The sequence below is a fragment of the Microplitis demolitor genome, chromosome 9 (assembly GCF_026212275.2).
Source record: "Microplitis demolitor isolate Queensland-Clemson2020A chromosome 9, iyMicDemo2.1a, whole genome shotgun sequence".
In the NCBI taxonomy this organism is placed as follows: domain Eukaryota; kingdom Metazoa; phylum Arthropoda; class Insecta; order Hymenoptera; family Braconidae; genus Microplitis; species Microplitis demolitor.
Window position 1 is genome coordinate 15,426,443 of NC_068553.1, and position 21,711 is coordinate 15,448,153.

Below are 21,711 nucleotides of genomic sequence, written 5' to 3' on the forward strand. Positions count from 1 at the left end.
TTTCCCTTTCATAGTAATAATACAAAATCAATGGATTTTTGTTGTTAGTGATGAATCGGACAAGTAAATGAAAAAACAAATATTTTATTACTAAATTAAACCGGATAATATTTTTTTACGATTACTATATTTTTTATGGTGAAATTATAAATTGATAGTCGATAAAATTGAACATGAGCTTTCGAGGTATTTTATAATGAGAAAATAAAATAATAAAAAAGTTTAATAATTATTTATAAATTTACGCCATAAATTTTATCGCAATCCTCGTAGAACGTATAATGTGTGTTGTAAAAATTTTATGGCTTGTGATCGAAGCTATACATTATTAATTACCATAAAATTCTTATTTATTGTGCGGTATTATATTTTGAAATTGATTTATAGATTTATCAATCTTATGAATATTTAAATATTGTATATACTTTTGATAGATTATCCCTTACGAAAAAAAAAAACTGATGAATATTAATGAACACTATTAAAAATTCATTAGTGTTGATAAGTGTTTTATTAGTAGAACACTGTTGGATATGATTAGTGTTAGATAGTGTTGTATTAGTTTTCATTAGTCGCAGTACTAATGGATCTTGCAACACTATTTGATGTGGTTAGTTTTGAATATTCTATTATTGTTCATTAGTACTCTGAGTAATGAATCTTGAAAAATTGTTAAAAGTGATTAGTATCGTGTTTGCGATCATTAGTACTCTAATTACTGAGTCTTGCAGCACTATTGGAAGTGGTTAGTGTTGAATAGTGTTTTATTAATTATCATTAGTAGTCCCCATACGGAAAGAAATTAATGAACACTTATGAACACCATTGAAAATTCATTAGTGTTGATAAGTGTTTTATTAGTGATCATTAGTGACCATTAGTACTCTAACCATTGAATCTTACAACAGTTAGATGTGATTAGTAGTGGATAGTGTTGCATTAGTGTTCATTAGTCGGAGTACTAATGGATCTTACAACACTATTGGCAATGGTTAGTTTTAAATAATGTTCTATTAGTATTCATTAGTACTCTGGGTAATGAATCTTGCAACACTATTGGAAGTGATTAGTGTTCAATAGCGTTTTATTAGTAATTATTGGTAGTCTCCTTACGGAAAGAAACTATGATGGACACTTATGAACACTATTGAAAATTCATTAGTGTTGATAAGTGTTTTATTAGTGATCATTAGGGACCATTAGTACTCTAACCATTGAATGTTACAACAGTAAGATGTGATTAGTAATGACAGCCTTGATTAAACAACTGATATTCGATTGAATTAAAAAGTATTAAATTTTTAATTCTATTTAATTCAGATGAATTCTGTTAATCCAGTATCTAACTTAAAAATGAATTTTGTCCAATTCGGCAGAAAACCCAGAATTGGTCCAAATTAAGACGAACTTAAATAATTTCATTCAGTTTAATTCTGATTAATTTGAAAATAATTATCCAATTTCTGGTTCTGAATCTGAATTAAACCGAATTAAAACGAATTCGAAATTTTTAATTTGGTTTTATTCTGTTTAATTCAAATTCAAATTTTCAATTCAGTTGAATTGTGTTTTGCGGAATTCGACAGAATAAAACAGAATTAAAATTTTGAATTCAGTTGTTTAATCAGGGAGTGTACTGAGGGTGCGTTCCACTAAGCGTTCACAACGCTCAAAACGCCTCGAAATCGCATCTAAATACAAGTGAGCGTGGCGTTGTGAATGTAATTGGAACGCACCCTGAAAGATATTATGAACTGAAAGTGACGCTGTTTGTCAAATATTGTAACGATCTTCACTCAATTGTGAGATTTAGTAACTATTAATATATCTATATTTGAGACCAATACTTATTTCAACTAAATAAGGCTGAAAAACTGTTTCAAATAAATTTATTCATTAATATCAAATAAATACTTCTATCAGTGTCAGACTGCTTATAAAAATAGTTGTATATTGATAATAAATAAATTTGTCAATTTTCTCTCATCTATCTAAAGTTAAAAATGAATTTGCAATGATTTATAAAAAAATATTAATTTTTAATAACATAATTATAAACTTTAATCATCGTAAAACTTTTTCTTTCTATTGAAAAGTTTAATTTTTTATTTTTATTTTTATTTTTATAAAAGTATCTTAAAATAGCTGTTCATCGGTAAATTGCCGGATATTGAAAAACGTCAACTCCCTCTTTCTCATCTCGTAGCAAGTCTCTCGCTTGACGATTATTGTGTCCCTAAAGGGAAGACAGTCTGTCTAGTGAAAAGACGAAAAAAATATTTTAGGATTGCTTTTATGTTCAACAATTCAGATGGACTGACTATTTTTTTATTTTTGTTTGTAACATTTCCTTTTTCCTACTATGGAATCAATGTCTAATTTTTTTTGCATCGCTTACAAGCACATTAATTGCTCGACTTTTTTTTAGCTGCATCTAATGGATCATAAAATTTTCTATTGTCCTGATGAAAATTTTTTTCAGAATTATTCATGTTCTAGTTTTACATTTAATTGGATGAAAACAGATTTTTTTTTAGCACTGAAATAAAAAATATTTTATGGTAAAGATAAACGCGTTATGAAATACAAGAGAAATGAGCGTTAAATCAATAGAATGAGACTGAAAAGTCGGATAAAAATGGTTATGAAGAAGATGAGATTGCAGCAAATCCTGTCAATTCATATTTGATTATGAAAATCCGCCTTTTATATCCGACTTAAAAATATAATTATAAGCTCATCTTACTGTCATTGTTAAAAAATAAAAGATTTTTTTTTATCGGAAAATGTGAAAATTACTATAGTCACAATATTTTACTTATCATTATTTGACATAAAAAAAAAATTTTCAACTCCTATCATGACCCGTGTCAAAAAACTGCCTTGATTTTGGCAGAAGTTTAAACAATTCAAAGTAAAGCAAATCTAGCCAGACAAAAGCAAGTCCAGCTTAAGTTCGTTTTTTCATGAATAAAAAGCATATTTTAAAATATGAATACACTGTAATCGAAGTGTTTTTAATTTAAAACACCTCCCTTACAGAAACTAAAGGTCACTTATGAACACTATTGAAAATTCAATCGTGTTGATAAGTGTTTTATTAGTGATCATTAGTGACCATTAGTACTCTAACCATTGAATCTTACAACAGTCAGATGTGATTAGTAGTGGATAGTGTTGTATTAGTGTTCATTAGTCAGAGAAGTAATGGATCTTACAACACTATTGGCAGTGGTTAGTTTTAAATAATGTTCTATTAAGTATTCATTAGTACTCTGAGTAATGAATTTTGCAACACTATTGGAAGTGATTAGTTTTCAATAGCATTTTATTAGTAATCATTAGTAGACTTCTTACGGAAAGAAATTAATGGACACTTATGAACACTATTGAAAATTCATTAGTGTTGATAAGTGTTTTATTAGTGATCATTAGGGACCATTAGTACTCTAACCATTGAATCTTACAACAGTTAGATGTGATTAGTAGTGGATAGTGTTGTATTAGTGTTCATTAGTCAGAGAAGTAATGGATCTTACAATACTATTGGCAGTGGTTAGTTTTAAATAATGTTCTATTAAGTATTCATTAGTACTCTGAGTAATGAATTTTGCAACACTATTGGAAGTGATTAGAGTTCAATAGCGTTTTATTAGTAATTATTAGTAGTCTCCTTACGGAAAGAAACTATGATGGACACTTATGAACACTATTGAAAATTCATTAACGTTGATAAGTGTTTTATTAGTGATCATTAGTGACCATTAGTACTCTAACCATTGAATCTTACAACAGTTAGATGTGATTAGTAGTGGATAGTGTTGTATTAGTGTTCATTAGTCAGAGTAGTAATGGATCTTACAATACTATTGGAAGTGGTTAGTTTTGACTAATGCTCTATTAGTATTCATTAGTACTCTAGCTAAGCAATCGTGCAGCATTGGTAGAAGTGATTAGTGTTGTATTTGTGATCATTAGTATTCCAAATACTGAGTTTTGCAGCACTATTGGAAGTGGTTAGTGTTGAATAGCGTTTTAGTAGTGATCATTAGTAGTCTGATTAGTGAATCTTACAATATTTTTGGAAGTGATGACCAGGTTTCAATAATGTTTATTAGTAATCCGAATAGTCGGTACTACTCTTTTATGAAATTCAAATTAATCATACTAAACACACTTATTACACTAAACTAAAAAAAAATTGCACTACCAGCCAAACAGAGTGAAAACACATCTGTTTGGCTGCCCAATTTCAAAACACAGTGACAAAAATAAAATTTTTGAAGTATTAATTGAATCATGTTCACAAGACTCCACTGGAACTAAAAATACCAAAAATCGATTTAAAAAAATTTGGCCTTACTATGTTTTGAAATTGGACAACCGTGGTTTTGACTTGCTTTCGACTAAATCGTCTTTCTTAGTACCGATTAACGCCAAATAAGTGAAATTAAAGTCATGTTATCTTGGATTGAACAGTTGACTTAACTTTACGTCATTGGAGTCAAATACAAGTCAACGTGACTTTAATTTTTCAGTTAAAAAAGTCATGTTGAAGGAAGTGTAGCATAAATCGAATTAATTTGGTCAAAATCAAGTCAAAAAAGTCAAATCGTCTTTTTTTTTATTTGGAGAACGTGACACTCCCTAAAGTTTCCAAAGTATTTTTTAATGAAAATCGGAGTTTACATTGAAAATAAGAATAAAACTTTTTTTAAAAAGTTAATAAACCAACTTTGGCAAAAATAAAAAACAGGCAAATTAGAAGGTAAAAGTGGATAAGGATTCCAGGGAATTTAGAGGTTGTACTTGGCATAAAATAGAGAAAAAGAATATACAAGCTGTAAGATCAGGTGAAATGTCAAGAAGAATTCTGTAAGCTTGGTAAATAAAGCCTGATAATTTATTCATAGACACTCACTCGAAATCGTTGCAGATGAGGTCAAAGTGGTTTCCGGAAAAATCTATTTTTATTGAACTTCCTTTACACTAAGATTAACTTAATGTTTTTCGTCAAAGCTATTTTTATTACTTTATTTTTTCAACTCTAAAATTTATATTCTTTTCATAAATTTCTAAGTTCAAACTCGGATTGAACTTCGAACACAGAAATTTTAAATTCTTAGAATAGAAAAAAAAAAATATATAAATTGAGTGGATCAAAGTTAAGAAAATAAAAAAATAGTGTATAAGTAAGTAGAGATAAATGATGAAAAGTAAATTGAAGGTAGGCGAAAGTAATACGAAGCTTTGAAATGTGTTACGACGCGTTGAAGGCGATCAATTTCCATTGTCACGACTCACGTTTACCGAGTCGCATAGTTTTTTTTCTTTTTGAAGACAAATTCTTTTTCTTACAAAACCGTTTTTTATTCTGTTCGTTTTATTATTTAATTTTTTGTTTTTTAAACTACTTTAGATTGAAAAGGACAAGGCCAATATCGGGAAAAGTATGCGAATTGTCTCCAAGGATTTAATTCCATTTGCATACTCTATTTCAATATTTTATCACGTCCTGATAGAGATAAATTTCAATGTTTTTTTTTTCTACTGAATAAATTTAACTTATCATTTTTATTTTTAATTTATTTATGGGGTGAAATTTTATATTAGTAATTTTTTATAAATATTCATCGGGTAAAAATACATCCCCTTTTTTTAATGAACATTTTTTTTCAAGTGTCTTATGAATGACCCTAGAGAATGATGTTGGTAAGCTGATACAGCAATTTTTTATTTTTAATATGAAGAGAAAATTGATATCATACCTTTTTGCTAAATCAGCATTTATCTGGTGATTTTTAAATAATATTTTTTGTTTTTTTTTTTTAGTTTTAACTGATTAAATATATGTTTAATCAAGACATTAGAAAAAAATTTGATAGCTACAATTCTTATTTAATTGAAAAATAACCTGAAATTCAAAGTTCAAAAGTTACCACCCATTGAAACAGTTTTCAAATTTAAAGTAGCGTAGATTTTTTGTCTGAAACTAAATGGCTGTATCGTTTTAACGATTGAATTTATTTTTTCTTATTAAAACTACTTTTGTAAAAAATTTAATAAGTTTTCCAGTGACTACGAAAAATCTCTACTTCTCTTGGATAGTTACTTAAATGTCGATCAAATAAATAATCTTTATTTTCAAAAAGATTTGTTCGGTTTCAAGTTTATAAAATAGTTTATTATTTTTTAAATAAATTATTTTATGTAACACATGCCGAAGAACACGTTGCTAATTGGCTTAAGTCTCATAAAATTTTATATTAAAATACAATTCTCTCCAATTGGTCAAACGGGTGGTTTAATATCTTTAATGACGTCACTACAAATTTAGCTGCCTTACCAACATAACCAAAATCTCTGAACTGCACATGCGCATTTAATTTCTAAGCGCTCCCTGATTAAACAACTGAATTCGATCGAATTAAACAGCATTAAATTTTTAATTCTATTTAATTCAGATAAATTCTGTTAATTAGGTACCTAACTTCAAAATGAATTCTGTCTAATTCGGCAGGAAAACTAGAATTTATCCAAATTAAAATGAATTTGAAATTTTTAAATCGCTTTTATTCTGTTTGATTCAAATTCAAATTTTCAATCCAGTTGAATTCTGTTTTGCAGAATTTGACATAATATGATAGAATTAAAACTTGAAATGTGGTTGAATTCAGTTGTTTAATCAGAGCACGCATGCGTAGATCAAGGCAACGTCAGTTGAATTTTATAACTTTACATATGTCTTCTAATTGATACGACACTTTTTTTTTTATTGCGAACTAAGTTTTTTCAAGTGAATAATATTAAACAAAGTATCCAACTTTATGAAGCATGAATCTTTATTAATAATAATAAAATAAATCATTTTAATAACTCTGGCTACATGAGTCCGACTTTGGACATTTAATTGCGTTTTTCTTTGTGCATTCATTACAGAAACTATTGTATGCATATAGTGACATCGAGTATAGTAGGGGAGAGTGGGGTCAATTGAAGCACGGGGCAATTGAACCAGTAAGCTTAAAAAATCGAAAAAAATAGACAAATGAGTCATCCTGTTGGAATTATATTTTAATACACTAAACTTCAGTCTGACCTAAATTTGGAACCAATATGATGATTTAATTTTAAAAAATTCAAGTTTTTGTGTTTTTAGGCATCTGAACTTTGTTTTTCAGCTCTTGACAAATTATTTAATAATTTTTTAATTTTCAAATGTAATCTTAAAATTTTTTTTGTAATACCTTCTTACATATGTTAGTCATAAATTTCTAACTTTACTTCTAGTAAAATAGTTCTTGAATATTTTTTTTAAAACTAATTATTTCAATAAAATCATATGGGGTCAATTGAACCAGTACTCTCGGGGACGGTTGAACCACACGAATCACGCTGTGAGCATCAAATATGCGCGCGCATCTTGACAGAATGTGAAAACAAGCGAAACTAACCAAGAAAAAAAATAATTATATTAACAGAAGTTTTAAAAGAGATTGTTATAACATATAATGTTAAATAAAATAATAAATATTATTAGAAGTGTTGTAATTTTAGTTTTAAACTGTAATGAATAGTAAATTATTCATTCAAGTCATTCGTTTGTGGTTCTAATACTCTTAAACCATTTGATGCAGTTGTACAATTTCGTATTTATTGAAAATTTTCATCATTTGTTAAGTTATGTGCTTATGAAAAATGATAGTCTATATAATTAATTATAATTTTGTAATAGAAAAAGTTATCATTTTGCTTTTATTCATATAAAAAAAAATTGTCAAAGTATTTTTGGTTCAATAGACCCCACTCTCCCCTACCGATTTCACATGATGTATAAGACACTATTTTTTAACATCCTAAATTTTTTACATTGAATGCCTCTATTTTCCAAACTATCGATGCTACAGTTTTTTTTATTAAAACCAAAATTACAGAGAATTAAATTTCCTGTTAAATGACTACATATTATGTCTACTTATTTTCTGAAGTTACTAAAAAATTGCCAATTAAATAAACTACGTAAAAATGACAATTGTTAATGATTATCTCAAAAAACGACTTATTGAAATTTTTCATTACCCAAAAAGTATACTTAAGTGCCTTCTGCTTCAATAACTCAACACGATGTCTTAAAAAATTAATATCCTGTGGAACGAAGTGTAATCAAAAGCCCTAAGTTTTTAATGGCCCTTACTGTCGCTTTTAATGACACAGCTACTTTTGAAAACTATAATAATTTATATAAAGATTAATATTTTACATCAACTACTTCAAAACCTCAACAACGAGCGATTATACTACTACAAATGAGTTTTTAATTACTACCAGCACAATCGTTATTAATAATTAATTATAATCTTTACAGACCGTTGACAAAATTAATTCATTCGTCTGATGTTTTAGCTATGAAAATAAATTATTTCAAAAACTGATTTCCTACAGTACATCGAAAATAACTTCTCCGAAAATCTATTAAAGAGTCAATAACTTTATTATTATCGTTTTATTTTATAACAAAGTTATAGTTTGGTAATCTAAAGATAGAGAATCTCTTTACTTCAGAATTTATTTTTAAACGGTTAAATGATCAAACGAAAGTTTGTTTCTAATTGTAAATAGATAACATATATAGTATAGGGTAAAAGAGGATTATCGCACATCAGAATAAGAAAGCTTACGTACTAAGCATGAAAATTGACAGATTAAGTAGATTGAATTTTGGTAAGAGCCTTTTATATATCAAATTACGTGTGATTACTTCATTTTAAATTCATTTATTTAATTTTTTATCGACATAATTATTTTATTAAGTGGAAATGATTTAGAATACCGCAAAATTATCGTGCAAAATTTAAAATAACTTTTTTTTATAGGCTAACATTTTCGGAAATTTCCTTGAAAAGCTATTTTCCAATGTATTTTTCAAATACTTTCTTGGAATATTTGTTAAGCAACTTTTCCTAATTTTTTTTTTTCTAAGATACCTGATTTTATGATTTTTCAATTTTAAACTTGGGTGAATTAAATTTACTTTGGGGTGAAAGCTACACTGAATAAAAAATTTGAAAAAAAGTAACTTTTTTGGATCAATAAATTATTCGTCTTTTAAAGTAGCTGGTGTTTGATAGTCAAAGCAAAAAGTTAATGTTAGAGAATATGTAGTGCAGTCAATAGAATCTATTATTTATCAACCGAAAATTGAATTTTTAAAAAATTCTAGCGCATGCGGGCTTCATATATATAAACTGGTTTTTAGTATATCCCTTCTGATTCTTCAAAGAGATAAATTTTTCATCAATTATCAAATAATAACTAAGAAACTGTGTTGTAACTACGAATCATCCTTTTTTTCTTTTTTTAATTTATTACACGGAGAGAAAATTATGGTAACAGTTACAATATATTATGGGAATGGTTCCCATACTGCATGGTAACCGGTTTTTTTCAAATGTTGATTATAGGAACGGCACCCATATATATTATGGTAATCATTCCTATAATTATGGGTATAATTCCCATATGGTATCGGAATAGTTCCTATGGAATCATGGTAATCGTTACCATGTAACTATGATTATGGTTACCATAATATTATGGAAATGGTTACCATAATATTATGGTTATGATTACTACAATATTATGGTAATTAAAATTAATACTATGGTACTTAAAATTTTGTAATATACAAAAAAAACGCTTCTTACAAAAAAAAAAAATTATTATAATTTCTAAATATTATGGGAATTATTACCATGATAATATAGTAACCATTCCCATACTATTATAATAACTATTTCCATAATATTATGTTAATCGTTACCATAATATCATGGTAATAATTTCCATACATTATGGGAATGATTACTATAATATTATGGTAACCATTAACATAATATTATAGTTATGTTTACAATAATATATAGGGCTTATTCCCATATACACTTAGAAACCATTACAATGTGGTTATAGGACCGGTTACTATTTGCTTGTGGGAACTATTCCTATGAGTATGGTAATCATTACCATGATTCTTTCACATGCGATATGGAAACTGTTACCATAATGATAGGAATTGTTCCCATACTTATGGAAACTTTTCCCAGAAAGTATGGGTCTATATCCCATAATCCCAAGTAATCATTACCATAACAGTATAGAATGATATTTCATAAACGTACTAGGAACAGTTACTATAATTTTCTGTCCATGTAGATGTTGTTGAACATTAACTTAGTTTTTCATAACATGTGTTAATTATAACCAAATACGTATATGAAATTTTCGATACTATGTAAAATGCAATGTATAAGATTCTGAAAAATTCATTTTTCAAAATTGAATATTTTTAGATCGGCATGGATTGCTCATTTTTTCGTTTCAGTATCATTCGATTCGGAATTATTTTAGTAGTAAGCTATCAAAACTTGTAATAATCAAAAGAAAACGCATTCAAGCCACTAACTACCTTAGTTTAGAGAAATTAGTTCCTATTTGAAGAAAGTGTTTAATTCTAATTTAAGTTAAACTACACTGAAAAGTAACTATTGTCATTAGAACGATCTAATGGTTCTTGACGCACGTATCCTGGAGAGAGGGATCTGTATATAGCTAACTGTCGCGATCTAGATAGCTTCTGTTGTGACCCATTCTTATCCCAATCACCGATCTGAATTGATAGCAGCACTTTACGTATCGCTACTGACACTAACCTCCAAATAGCTAAACGAGAACGAGTATCGTGACGGTGACAGTTAGAATACTTTATCGTGTCTGTCACGATACTGGTTTATTTGCTAAGATAATTCTTTTTCAGCAAAAGAAGGACTTATTGTATCAAGCCATTTATTTATTGCAAATTTGCAATAAAATAATTTCTTAGCTTAAGAATGTTTACTACTTTTAAAAAAGTTACTTTTTGCCTCAATTTATTAGAGAATTCATGACAGAATGAGTCACTATTTTAGTGAAACAAAGTAATTGTTTTTCTTCAAAAACATTTAGTCGCGAGGTTTATTGACAAGTCTGGGTGATATTGCTACTAAAGCGTATCTATTTCCGATAAAGATCATTATACTCAAATTACATCCGACTAACATTACTAGTGTAATCTGATACGACTACATATACTTAAAATTACATGAAGAAAAATTATATTATTGATATTAACTGAAATTCTCGAACGAGAAGCATTTCATTCGATAAACAATAACTTTACACATCGAAAGAAATATTTTTTTTAATAATTTGGGTCTTTATCTAAACGGTTTATTTGAAAATCACCTATTTCACTCTTTTCCATGGTAGTCGAGTGAAGTAAACTAATTCCACTTTCGCATCAGTATAAAAAATATGTTTACTTTGATATCGCTTTTTGCGAACGTATACGCTACACAGAAAAAAAGGATTTCTTGGCGCAAAAAATTTTTTCTTGTTCTAAGAGAATTTTACTTGACCCAAGAAATTTTTTATATTATAAAGTGAAAACAAAAATTTTTTTGGGGTGAGAAAAAATTTTCTTAGAACAAGAAAAAAATTTTTCAGGCGATAAAAAAATTCTTGAGCCAAGAAAAATTTTTATCTTCAATTCATAATAAAAAAATATTTCTTGCGCCAAGAAATTATTTTTTTCTGTGTAAGAATTTTATAGTAAAAATTACCCAAAAATATTTTTGAGAATTAAGCAATTTGTTTTAGTAACTTTTCATGAAATTTTATTAAAATATTCTCTGAAAAATAACTTTGTTTAATAAACTACATAGAATTATTTTTCTGACTTATCAAAATACTACTCTGCAACAAATATGTGATTTTCTTAATACTTTTTACAATACAGATTTTTCCCGGTCCAGGTTTTTGATAAAAAAGTTCAACAACACGGAAAAAAGAGCAGTTAAAAAATTACAGTTTCTACAATGAAAACAGGCCTTCGGGGGAAAAATCTTTAAACATAAAAGCTTAAACTGTAATTTTAGAAATTTATTATAAATGTTTAATAAATTCATAAGTTAAATTGTTTAATACTCTTTAACATTTAAGTTTAATTATTTGTTATTTAATTTAATCGAATTAACAGTGCATTAAAATTCGGATAACAATTACCAGACGTTGAGCATAAATTGAATAAAAGTAAATGGTGTGTAATACAAATGCTTTAAAAGTTAGTCAATTAAATTCTTATAGCGTGATAAGGGAAAATATATTTAAGAATTTGTAATTAAAGTTTCAGTGTAGAGGATGAGAAGTTGCTCGAGACTCGAGTACATAAATAAATAATTTGTGTTCTAATGATTTATATATAATGAAAACAGACGTAAATAATTATTATTTCAAGTTGTTGATTTGTTGAGGGACAGTGCAGAAAAGCGGAAGTAAGGTGAAAATAGTAAGTATAATATTTGAGTAACGGTAATGAGCGATGGCAATGTCAAGACGGTGTATAATTATTGTGTTCCCGAGTCTAACTAATGATCAATTATGTGGTGAAAATATTATTTCGTAGAATGAGAAACTCAAGAATTGTGACACCAGGCCACTCTTGAACTATTATTGCATGGCAAGCTTTGCAATTATTTAAACTTTAATAATCGTGGAATTTAATTAGGAAGCCGGAATAATTATGTGGAATTTTCTGGAATAATAGGAGGTACTAATTGATAAAAAAAAAAAAATGTAATCGGATTAGTCATAGAAAGAAATTAAAGTAAAATTAAAATTTAAAATTAGTACTCGTAATGAAAATTTTTTAATTAAAATAAAATATTCATTTACCAGTAAAAATAAATTAAAATAATATTTTGAAAAATGTTGAATTATTAATGTATGAAAATTTTTTTATCTATTATTCGAATAAAAATAAATCGATGCATCTAATCAATATTGATATATATTAACTATATTTACTTAATGTATTTGATTTAATAATCGATGTAAAAGATTTTAAGTAAAATTGATTAGAATACCGATAATATACAATATCTACATTACACAATAATTTTAATAAAAAAAGAAACAAAAATTTTGCACACAATTGTTGAACGATTGAACAAAATAATATAAATAGGTATTTTCGATACATAGGATTAAAACGAGAGTTTGCGGTATGCTTGTATTGGCAACACTAGTTTTAGGTTATGATATATTCTCAACGAGAACGAGTACATACATCTTTCTCGCAAGAGCGAAAAGAGTTTAAATCAATAGACTCACTCATACATTCAGACAATCGGACATCATAATCATTCTAAAAATGCTAGGAATATCTTCCTAGGACTTTAAAACATCGACATCCTTATGGAAAAGAACTAGTCAGTACTAATGAGAAACACAAATGCTTTAGTTTTTTCGCGCACTAATAGTTTAGTGTCATTGGTGCGTTTTGTGCCATTAGTGTGTTTAGTGTCATTAATTTGAATTTCACAGCAGAGTAGTACCGACTTTCCGAATTACTAATGAACATTATTGAAACCTGATCAGCACTTGTCACTTCCGCTAAAACGCTATTCAACACTAATTGCTTCCAATAGTGCTGCCAGACTCAGTATTTGGAGTACTAATGGTCACAAATACAACACTAATCACTTCTAAAAATGCAGTAAGATTGCTTAGCCAGAGTACTAATGAACACTAATAGAGCATTAGTCAAAACTAACCACTTCCAATAGTGTTGTAAGATCCATTAGTACTCCGACTAATGAAAACTAATACAACACTATCCACTACTAATCACATCTAACTGTTGTTAAGATTCAATGGTTAGAGTACTAATGGTCACTAATGATCACTAATAAAACGCTATTCAACACTAACCACTTCTAATAGTGCTGCAAGACTCAGTATTTAGAGTACTGTTTGTAGTGTTTAGTAGTAATGAACACTAATACAACACTATCCACTACTAATCACATCTAACTGTTGTAAGATTCAATGGTTAGAGTACTAATGGTCCCTAGTGATCACTAATAAAACACTTATCAACACTAATGAATTTTCAATAGTGATCATAAGTGTCCATCATAGTTTCTTTCCGTAAGGAGACTACCAATAATTACTAATAAAACGCTATTGAACGCTAATCACTTCCAATAGTGTTGCAAGATTCATTACCCAGAGTACTAATGAATACTAATAGAACATTATTTAAAACTAACCACTTCCAATAGTGTTGTAAGATCCATTAGTACTCCGACTAATGAAAACTAATACAACACTATCCACTACTAATTACATCTAACTGTTGTTAAGATTCAATGGTTAGAGTACTAATGGTCACTAATGATCACTAATAAAACGCTATTCAACACTAACCACTTCTAATAGTGCTGCAAGACTCAGTATTTAGAGTACTGTTTGTAGTGTTTAGTAGTAATGAACACTAATACAGCACTATCTACCACTAATCACTTCTAATAATGTCATAAGATTCACTAGTCAGAGTACTAATGGTCACTAGTACAACACTTATCAACACTAATGAATTTTCAATAGTGTTCCTAAGTGTCCATCATAGTTTCTTTCCGTAAGGGCTGACGAAAACTCAGTTTTCAAAAATCGGGTTAAAAACAATAACTTCCCGAATTTTTTAAAATTTACAACTTTCTTAGCAGGAAGTTAAAGTCTTTTGTCTTAAGAAAGTTGGAATTCAAAAAAATTTGTTTGGATAATTTAAGGGCGCGGTTATACCTTGAATTCTTAAATTTTTCTTTTTTCTTTCTGAAATCTGTAAAAACTCGCAGTAATTAAAAACTCAATTTTAAAAAACTATTTTATTCCAAAAAATAGTGTCACAGCCTCCGAAATAATTATTTTATAAAAATATTTGTCATACAGAACAAAACCCATAAAATAATAAATATCGGATTATCCTCAACATTAATATAGAAGAAAAAGGACAAAAAAAATTAAGTAATAATCATAATAAATTTACGAATTTAAAAGTTAATCTGAAAAAAGTTATGATAACAAATATTAATGTAGTATATGGTGGTAAAAAATCTCGTTAAAAAAACTCACGAAAGCGTCAGTACAAGCCCTAATATAAAATATATTTTTCACTTGAAAACTAAACACGTAGTCAATGTGGATTATAAGATTATAATAAGAAGCAATATTTTCTTGATATGATAAATTTTTCAGCCATATAATTGTATAACCCTCGAGTAACATTATTTAACTAACTGAATACTATTTTTGCTCAGAGTAATGTAGAGAAAGAAAGAATTAAATAAGGTAAGAAAAGTTTCAAGAATCTTTTTATGAGTTATACCCCTTAGCTCAGATCCGCGTTAGCGTATTCCGTTTTCGTAGAAGGAAAAACAATAAAAAGACTAACGCTAAGAATGAGAATAACGGAAAAGGATAAAAAATAAATTACAGAAAAAAATTAAATACAGTATTGTTGGAATAAAACTTGATAAACAAGTCCTCAAACAAACTTTTCATCTCCCGCATTCATGAATTCAGACTAGAGGTTCGTTTACTTGTAAATTAAAGTTTTTCTTTACTCTCTAAATAATCAGAATTAGTTGTATTTTTTTAATACGTCTACGATCACTTCCTCCTCAGATTCTCATTAAATTTGAATAACAGAAATATATAATTCGAATTCGTTATAAGCAACCGTATATATGAAAAATTTTAAAAGGTCCATTTTGTCCTGAAATAATTTTTTAAAAAATTTTATGTAAAAATTCAAAAAATTACTATTTTACAAATATTCAATTAAACTTTTTAAAAATAAAATATTTATAAGATGAAAATAAACTTAGAATTTAATTTGAATTGAGAGGAACAAGGAGTTAATTTATTTGAATCACTTAAAGAATAAATTATGACTACTGTCATTAAATCCGTACTCAACAACTTCGCTCGAGAACCCCAATGTCACTTGAGATGTCATCTTGAATAATAGAATAAGAACCTTGTATAAGATCTGACAGTTAAAGTGATCAGGGATCAGCCCTTAAATTAAAACAATAAACACAAATATATTTATGCACTTGTACAAAATGTCGTTGCAGAAGAGCTTTTCCGGTAAAACGATTATCAACGTTCGAAATATCGGATTATATAGTTCGAGTGACAATATTTCATAATGCATAGAGTGCATAAAGTGCAAGTGCTTATCAAATAATTGTATGATTATTCGATTATCAGACACAGGTCCGTGTTCAAATACCGAATTTTCACCAAACATTATTGAAATATGCAGAGCATTTATATCCAATATGTTTGATTACTTGATCCATGTATAATTATAATTATGTATGTACACGAACATATTACATCAAGATTTGACTTAACAACTGTCAGTCAAAGGGTGAAACGTAATTTACAGGATAACACTCTATGCGCTAATTTATATAATATTAATACCACCGTGATGCTCATAGTACCGTCAAATCGTGATGGATGCAATTGTATAATTTATACAATGATAAATTCATGATGCTCATTGATGTTTAGTCACGGAAAATTTAAATCCTCTATGTGTGATAAATTTACTATTCAGATTATTAATGTAAAATAGCTCTACATTCGCTTTTAACATTTTCTTTTTTATGAACAAACAAAATCGATATTATTTCACAGGCTTACCCGATTCAAAATATTAGACGTAAATTGAACGTTTTAAACGTTTTGAAAGTATATTCAACAATTTTTTTTTATTTGATTCGTAAAAAATTGGTACTTTCTGTATTCTGTAAAATTGGTTCTTTACTGTATTCACAATTTTCATAACCTTGATATCATAATATATGAACAGATAAATATATAGTGTTAAAGATAGAAATATGAAACTGAAAAAATTATTTTTTCAAAATATAAATGTTTTATTTAAGAGCCAGAAAAGCAGACGAAAAAATTTTAAAGAATTGACGTGATTATAATGCACGAGTACAAAATTGATGAAAAAAAATTGTTTGGTATGGTTATGTTTCTTATTGTAAGTCTAAATAGGTTTTAATTACGTTTTTGATTCATGATACTCCAATCTACATTTGAAATAAATTAGAAGCTGTCAAATTGAGTTTTTAATGTTCGAAACGTTCAATTTACGTTCAAAACGTTCAATTTACGTTTAATATTTCGACTTGGGTTATGTTAGTAGCTGCACCAATAGTATTATTTGTAAAAGCACAGTGGCGCCACATCTAGACTATTATAGTTTGTTGATGCTAAATTTTAGCCAAAATAAAGTAGACATTTTAAAAAAACTCCAAAATAGGGATATGCGTATTATTCTTAGGGTAAATAAATACAGACAAAGAACGATGTAATACATGTATTCTCATATATAAAATGGGTAATGGTTTTCTCCATAGTATTTGTGTGATCGTATTGGGATTGATTCAAACGGAAAGTATTATAATACTAGAAACAGCAATTTATAGAATATATTAAAAACTAGAACTAAGTTTACTGAAAAATCTACAACCTACTTTAATTATTATTATTATTATCTACTTTCATTATTATTATTATTACTTGAAAAATAAATTTAAAGACGTTTCACGAGGAAAACATTATTGATTGAATTTACAATCTATCGGCACGCGAAAAAAATTGTAAAATATTAAAGTACATGGAAAAAACCGGATCTCATAATTTAGTTATAATTATAAGGGAAGTAACCCGAAATCATTTATGGATTCGATAGCTTTTACTTTTAGCACAAGTAAGAAATTTCTGTTCCACAAGTTAAAGATATTAACGCTTAGTAGTTTTTAATTTATGATAACATTAGTGCATCCCATTCTATAAGTAAAATGTTAGATTTTACTTACCGGTGTAAAAAAATCATTGAAAAAAAATTAAAAGAGTTGACTATTCTAAATTTCAAAATGTGTCGCAATGAAAAAAATTTTTAAACTTCTGAAAATACAAAGAAAAAATAATTGACTAAATATCACAAATTATCGTTTTTGACTCATTTGAAAACTTTTTGTAATTTTTTTAAGTGCAAAATACATTTAGAAAAAGCTAATTTTGAACTGCTTCTGAACACTTTTTGTTTTAGTTTCAAAAGTTTGAAAAAAGTTCAAAAAATAGTTCGTCATTATATCGCATTTTGAAGTTTAGAATTGTCAACACTTTTCAAGTTTTTTTTAACAATTTTTTTTACACGGGCATGGAATAGTAATTTTCAACTTTTGTCAAAAGTAAAAGCTATGGGATTCCATTAGTGGTTTCGGGTTACTTACCACATAATAATTTTTGTTTACTTTTTTTTACGTGTATGAAGAGTACAAAAAACAAGGTTTCGAACGAAAAAGTATAATTTATAAGTAAAGGTCATAGTTCTCCAAATTTGTTTATTATTTTTTTATTTTTGCCGAACATTAAATGAAATTGTAGAGAAAAACTGAATATTTTTATTGTTTAGTCACAGAAGTATTGTATTTACCATTTCTTGTGATATTCAAAATCAATAAGCAAAAAAAAAGCAGTACAGTAAAAAAAATAAGTTCGAATGGTTTTATTTTTTATATCTTCGCATTCCAGTCGAATGCAGATATTTAATGATTCTCATTTCTATTTATATTTTCATATGTATACAAAGATAAATTTTTCTTTTTATCACTTCTATTATATATTACAAAAAGTGTGAAGATAAAAATTTATTCGTGAAATCAGTGCATGATGAGAATTTATTGCTTACAAATGTTACAATTTACTGTATACTTAGAAATTTAACTTGATAAAAATTTATACATCATTGTGTACGAAATGGAAATGAGGGAGCGAAAGAATGATAATAAAACATGAAAAAAAAAAAAAAAAACATAAAACCTATATTTTGCTCTCTAATTTAACGCACAAAAAATTACGCGCCCGAGGCGTCAATTTAATGAGAATGAGGGTGATCAACACGATAAAAGACTTATATTACAATAGACTAAACGAAAAAATATTACGAATAAATCTCTACTAAAACTACAAACATTTCTAAATAAAAAAATTTTTTTGAGTGGAAAATTCGAATTTGTAATTTATAAATTAAAAAAAAATTTTTTTGGATATCAAAGTGGAAAATTTTAACTTTTACTTTAATGCTCTGTTAGGGATGTGCGAATTGGGTTCGAATCGAATAATTCGAATCCTTTTGAATTATTCATATCTTTTAATATTATTAGTCAATTTTAAAATTATTCGAGTTTTCGATTTATTTGTAACCTTTTATCAATTGGCCCTTCCTCAGCAATGGAAAATAAACCCTGGTTAAAAATACTGATTGAAAAGAATTGAGAAGCGGCCACCCCATGCAAAATATATATTGATATACAAACAAAAGAATTGAAATTATTGAATAGAATTCAAATTTCATCATTTTCAAGTCTTTTCAATCAGTATTTTTAACCAGGGAACTCATTATAATTTTATTAAATTTTTCTCATGTTTGATACGTTTATAAACTAATATTATACAAAAGTAGAATTTGTACTAATGATAATAATTAAAGAATCATAACTCGTGTAATATCGGAGCGAAATTGGAATGAGCTCATCATAGTATCCAAATTTAATTACATCTTGATATAAATCCTCTCATTTCCGTGTACAACATTATTAAGTCACACTAGAATTCAAAAATTATAATACCGTTTTTTCTCCAACTATTTCACGCTATTCTTAAGTTGGATTGATTTTAAAACCAATTCATATTCGTGTCTAATTATGAATTTCATTATGATTCAGAATTTAATTCATAATGAATCACAATTTTTTCTGCATCAGATAAATTACAAAATTCGAATCGAGAAAATTTTAGTCAGTTTTAAAATATTCAATTTTTACTCAATGGAAAGCTTGGTTTTAAAATTAACCAAAAATCATTTTTTCGTAGATTTGTGTCAGCTCTATTTACCTGAAAATAATTTGAAATATTCAAAAATCTATTACAACATTAAGTCGTTAAAAAAAAATTTTGTAATTATTCAAAAACTTACGAACAATTCGTTAAATCTCAATAGTTAAAAAAATATGAACTTGACATATTTTTTTACAAAATCTGAAGTAATAGAGCATGAAATTCTCTACAAAAAATGTATTCTAAGCTTGTAGCTACTACTGATACTGAGTTCACCGCTAGCCTTTGAACCTCGCCTCCAATTAAAAAATTAAGCGCTAAAAAAGTCGATTTAATTTGCAAGTTAACACTCAAGAGGGCTTAAGAACCTTCGCGGTGAACAAACACTTTGTATTTACATAACGTGTAACGTTTACCTTAGTATCGTTGTGAATGAGCTTCAGTCGAAATTTGTCCAACATTTCCATCTGATTAATGCGATCGATAGCCAGCTTAGCAGCCTGGAATTCACTGAATCCCTCCGGACGTGCTTCATTTCCACGTGAGAGTTCAAATAGCCCTAAAATAGTCACCTCTAATTTATCACTACTTCCATTAAAACTTTTATTTCCTTCTAACCCTGTATCATTTTTATCATCAACACCCACATTGTCACGATAGCCACGAGCTATGTCACTCGCTAAATTCAAACTTGTTGATAACTTTACTTTTTTTTTATTTTTATATCTGGATTTTGTTGTCGCCGGGTCATTATATGTTACGGTTTCACTTGTCGAGAGTACTTTTGAGTCAAGAGTTAAATTATTTGTCTCACTTGGAGTTGAAGTTGGCGATGGAAATTGAGTTGAAGATTGAGTTGGAGCTGATTTATCATATCCGCAATCAATAGACGTGCATTCTGATATAGCTTGAGCTTGAGTTAGAGATGGGGTTGGGGTTGAGGTCGAAGTTATAGTAGTGAACTTGAGTGTAGATTGGAGATTGTTGTCATACCTTACGACATTTGAAGAGTCTTTAATAACTCGTTTAAGGATTGTTATTGAATTCTCAGCTGCTTTATAGTAATAATTGTCTGTTAAGTCTAAGTTCTTGGTGATTAATTGGGTTTTGTTTGAATTCCAAGATGGATTATTATTATTATTATTATTAGTTACTGCTGCTGTTGTAGAACCAGCAGTAGTTGAAGATGTAATAATAGTTTTGTTGTAGTCAGCGTAATTTATTGATGCGAGAAGCAGCAAGATGAATAATTTAATGAACTGATGGCTGACTGATTGTAAGGGTAATTGGAGATTGTGGTGAAGGTGGTGAAGATGGTATCCACGATGATCTGACGACATAGTCAGTCGTCGTTTATTCGACGACTTGATTTTGATGCTTCGAATTTCAACTTGTACATCTGTAACATAAATTTTTTTTTTTACTTTTGGTGGTTTTTGAGCTCGAAATTCATTAAAAGTTTCGAAAAAAAAATTAATTTTTAATTCAATTTTATCTTGAAACTTTAGAATAAAGAAATAATGAGGAGTCTACTTCTCATTATTTCTTCAACTTTTTATGCTATTGCTTACAAAGACCAAAGTTATAGGAAATTTAATTAGCCTTCCAATCGTTATTAATAATATTTACTTATCGCCAATAACTATAAAGAGATGGCCAATCGAGTAGATAATTAAACAAATAAAAAAACTTTTAAAATTTTTTATTAACTTATTAATTATTTAAATAATAATAATAATTTTTTCTGAGTAGAATGGTCTTTTGAAAAGTACTTGAACGTCTCAATAAGGTCAGCCAGCTGGTTAGTGAAGATTCCCATTGTAAGTTTTAGTATTGAGAGTGTAAAAAAAAAATTTACGAGCTCCTAAAATTAATTCCATTGTTTGAGTAGAGCAGAACGTACTA

At 27.8% G+C, this 21,711-nt stretch overlaps 1 protein-coding gene across 1 annotated transcript in view; it reads right to left on the reverse strand.

Annotated features, from left to right (window-relative positions):
* Positions 1-21,146, reverse strand: part of LOC103573642 (gamma-aminobutyric acid type B receptor subunit 2) — a 51,085-nt gene extending 29,939 nt beyond the window's left edge. The window contains exon 1 of the mRNA XM_053741722.1: positions 20,223-21,146. Coding sequence (XP_053597697.1) covers positions 20,223-21,146 — 924 coding nt within the window. The remainder of the gene's footprint in view (positions 1-20,222) is intronic.
* Positions 21,147-21,711: the final 565 nt, after the last annotated feature.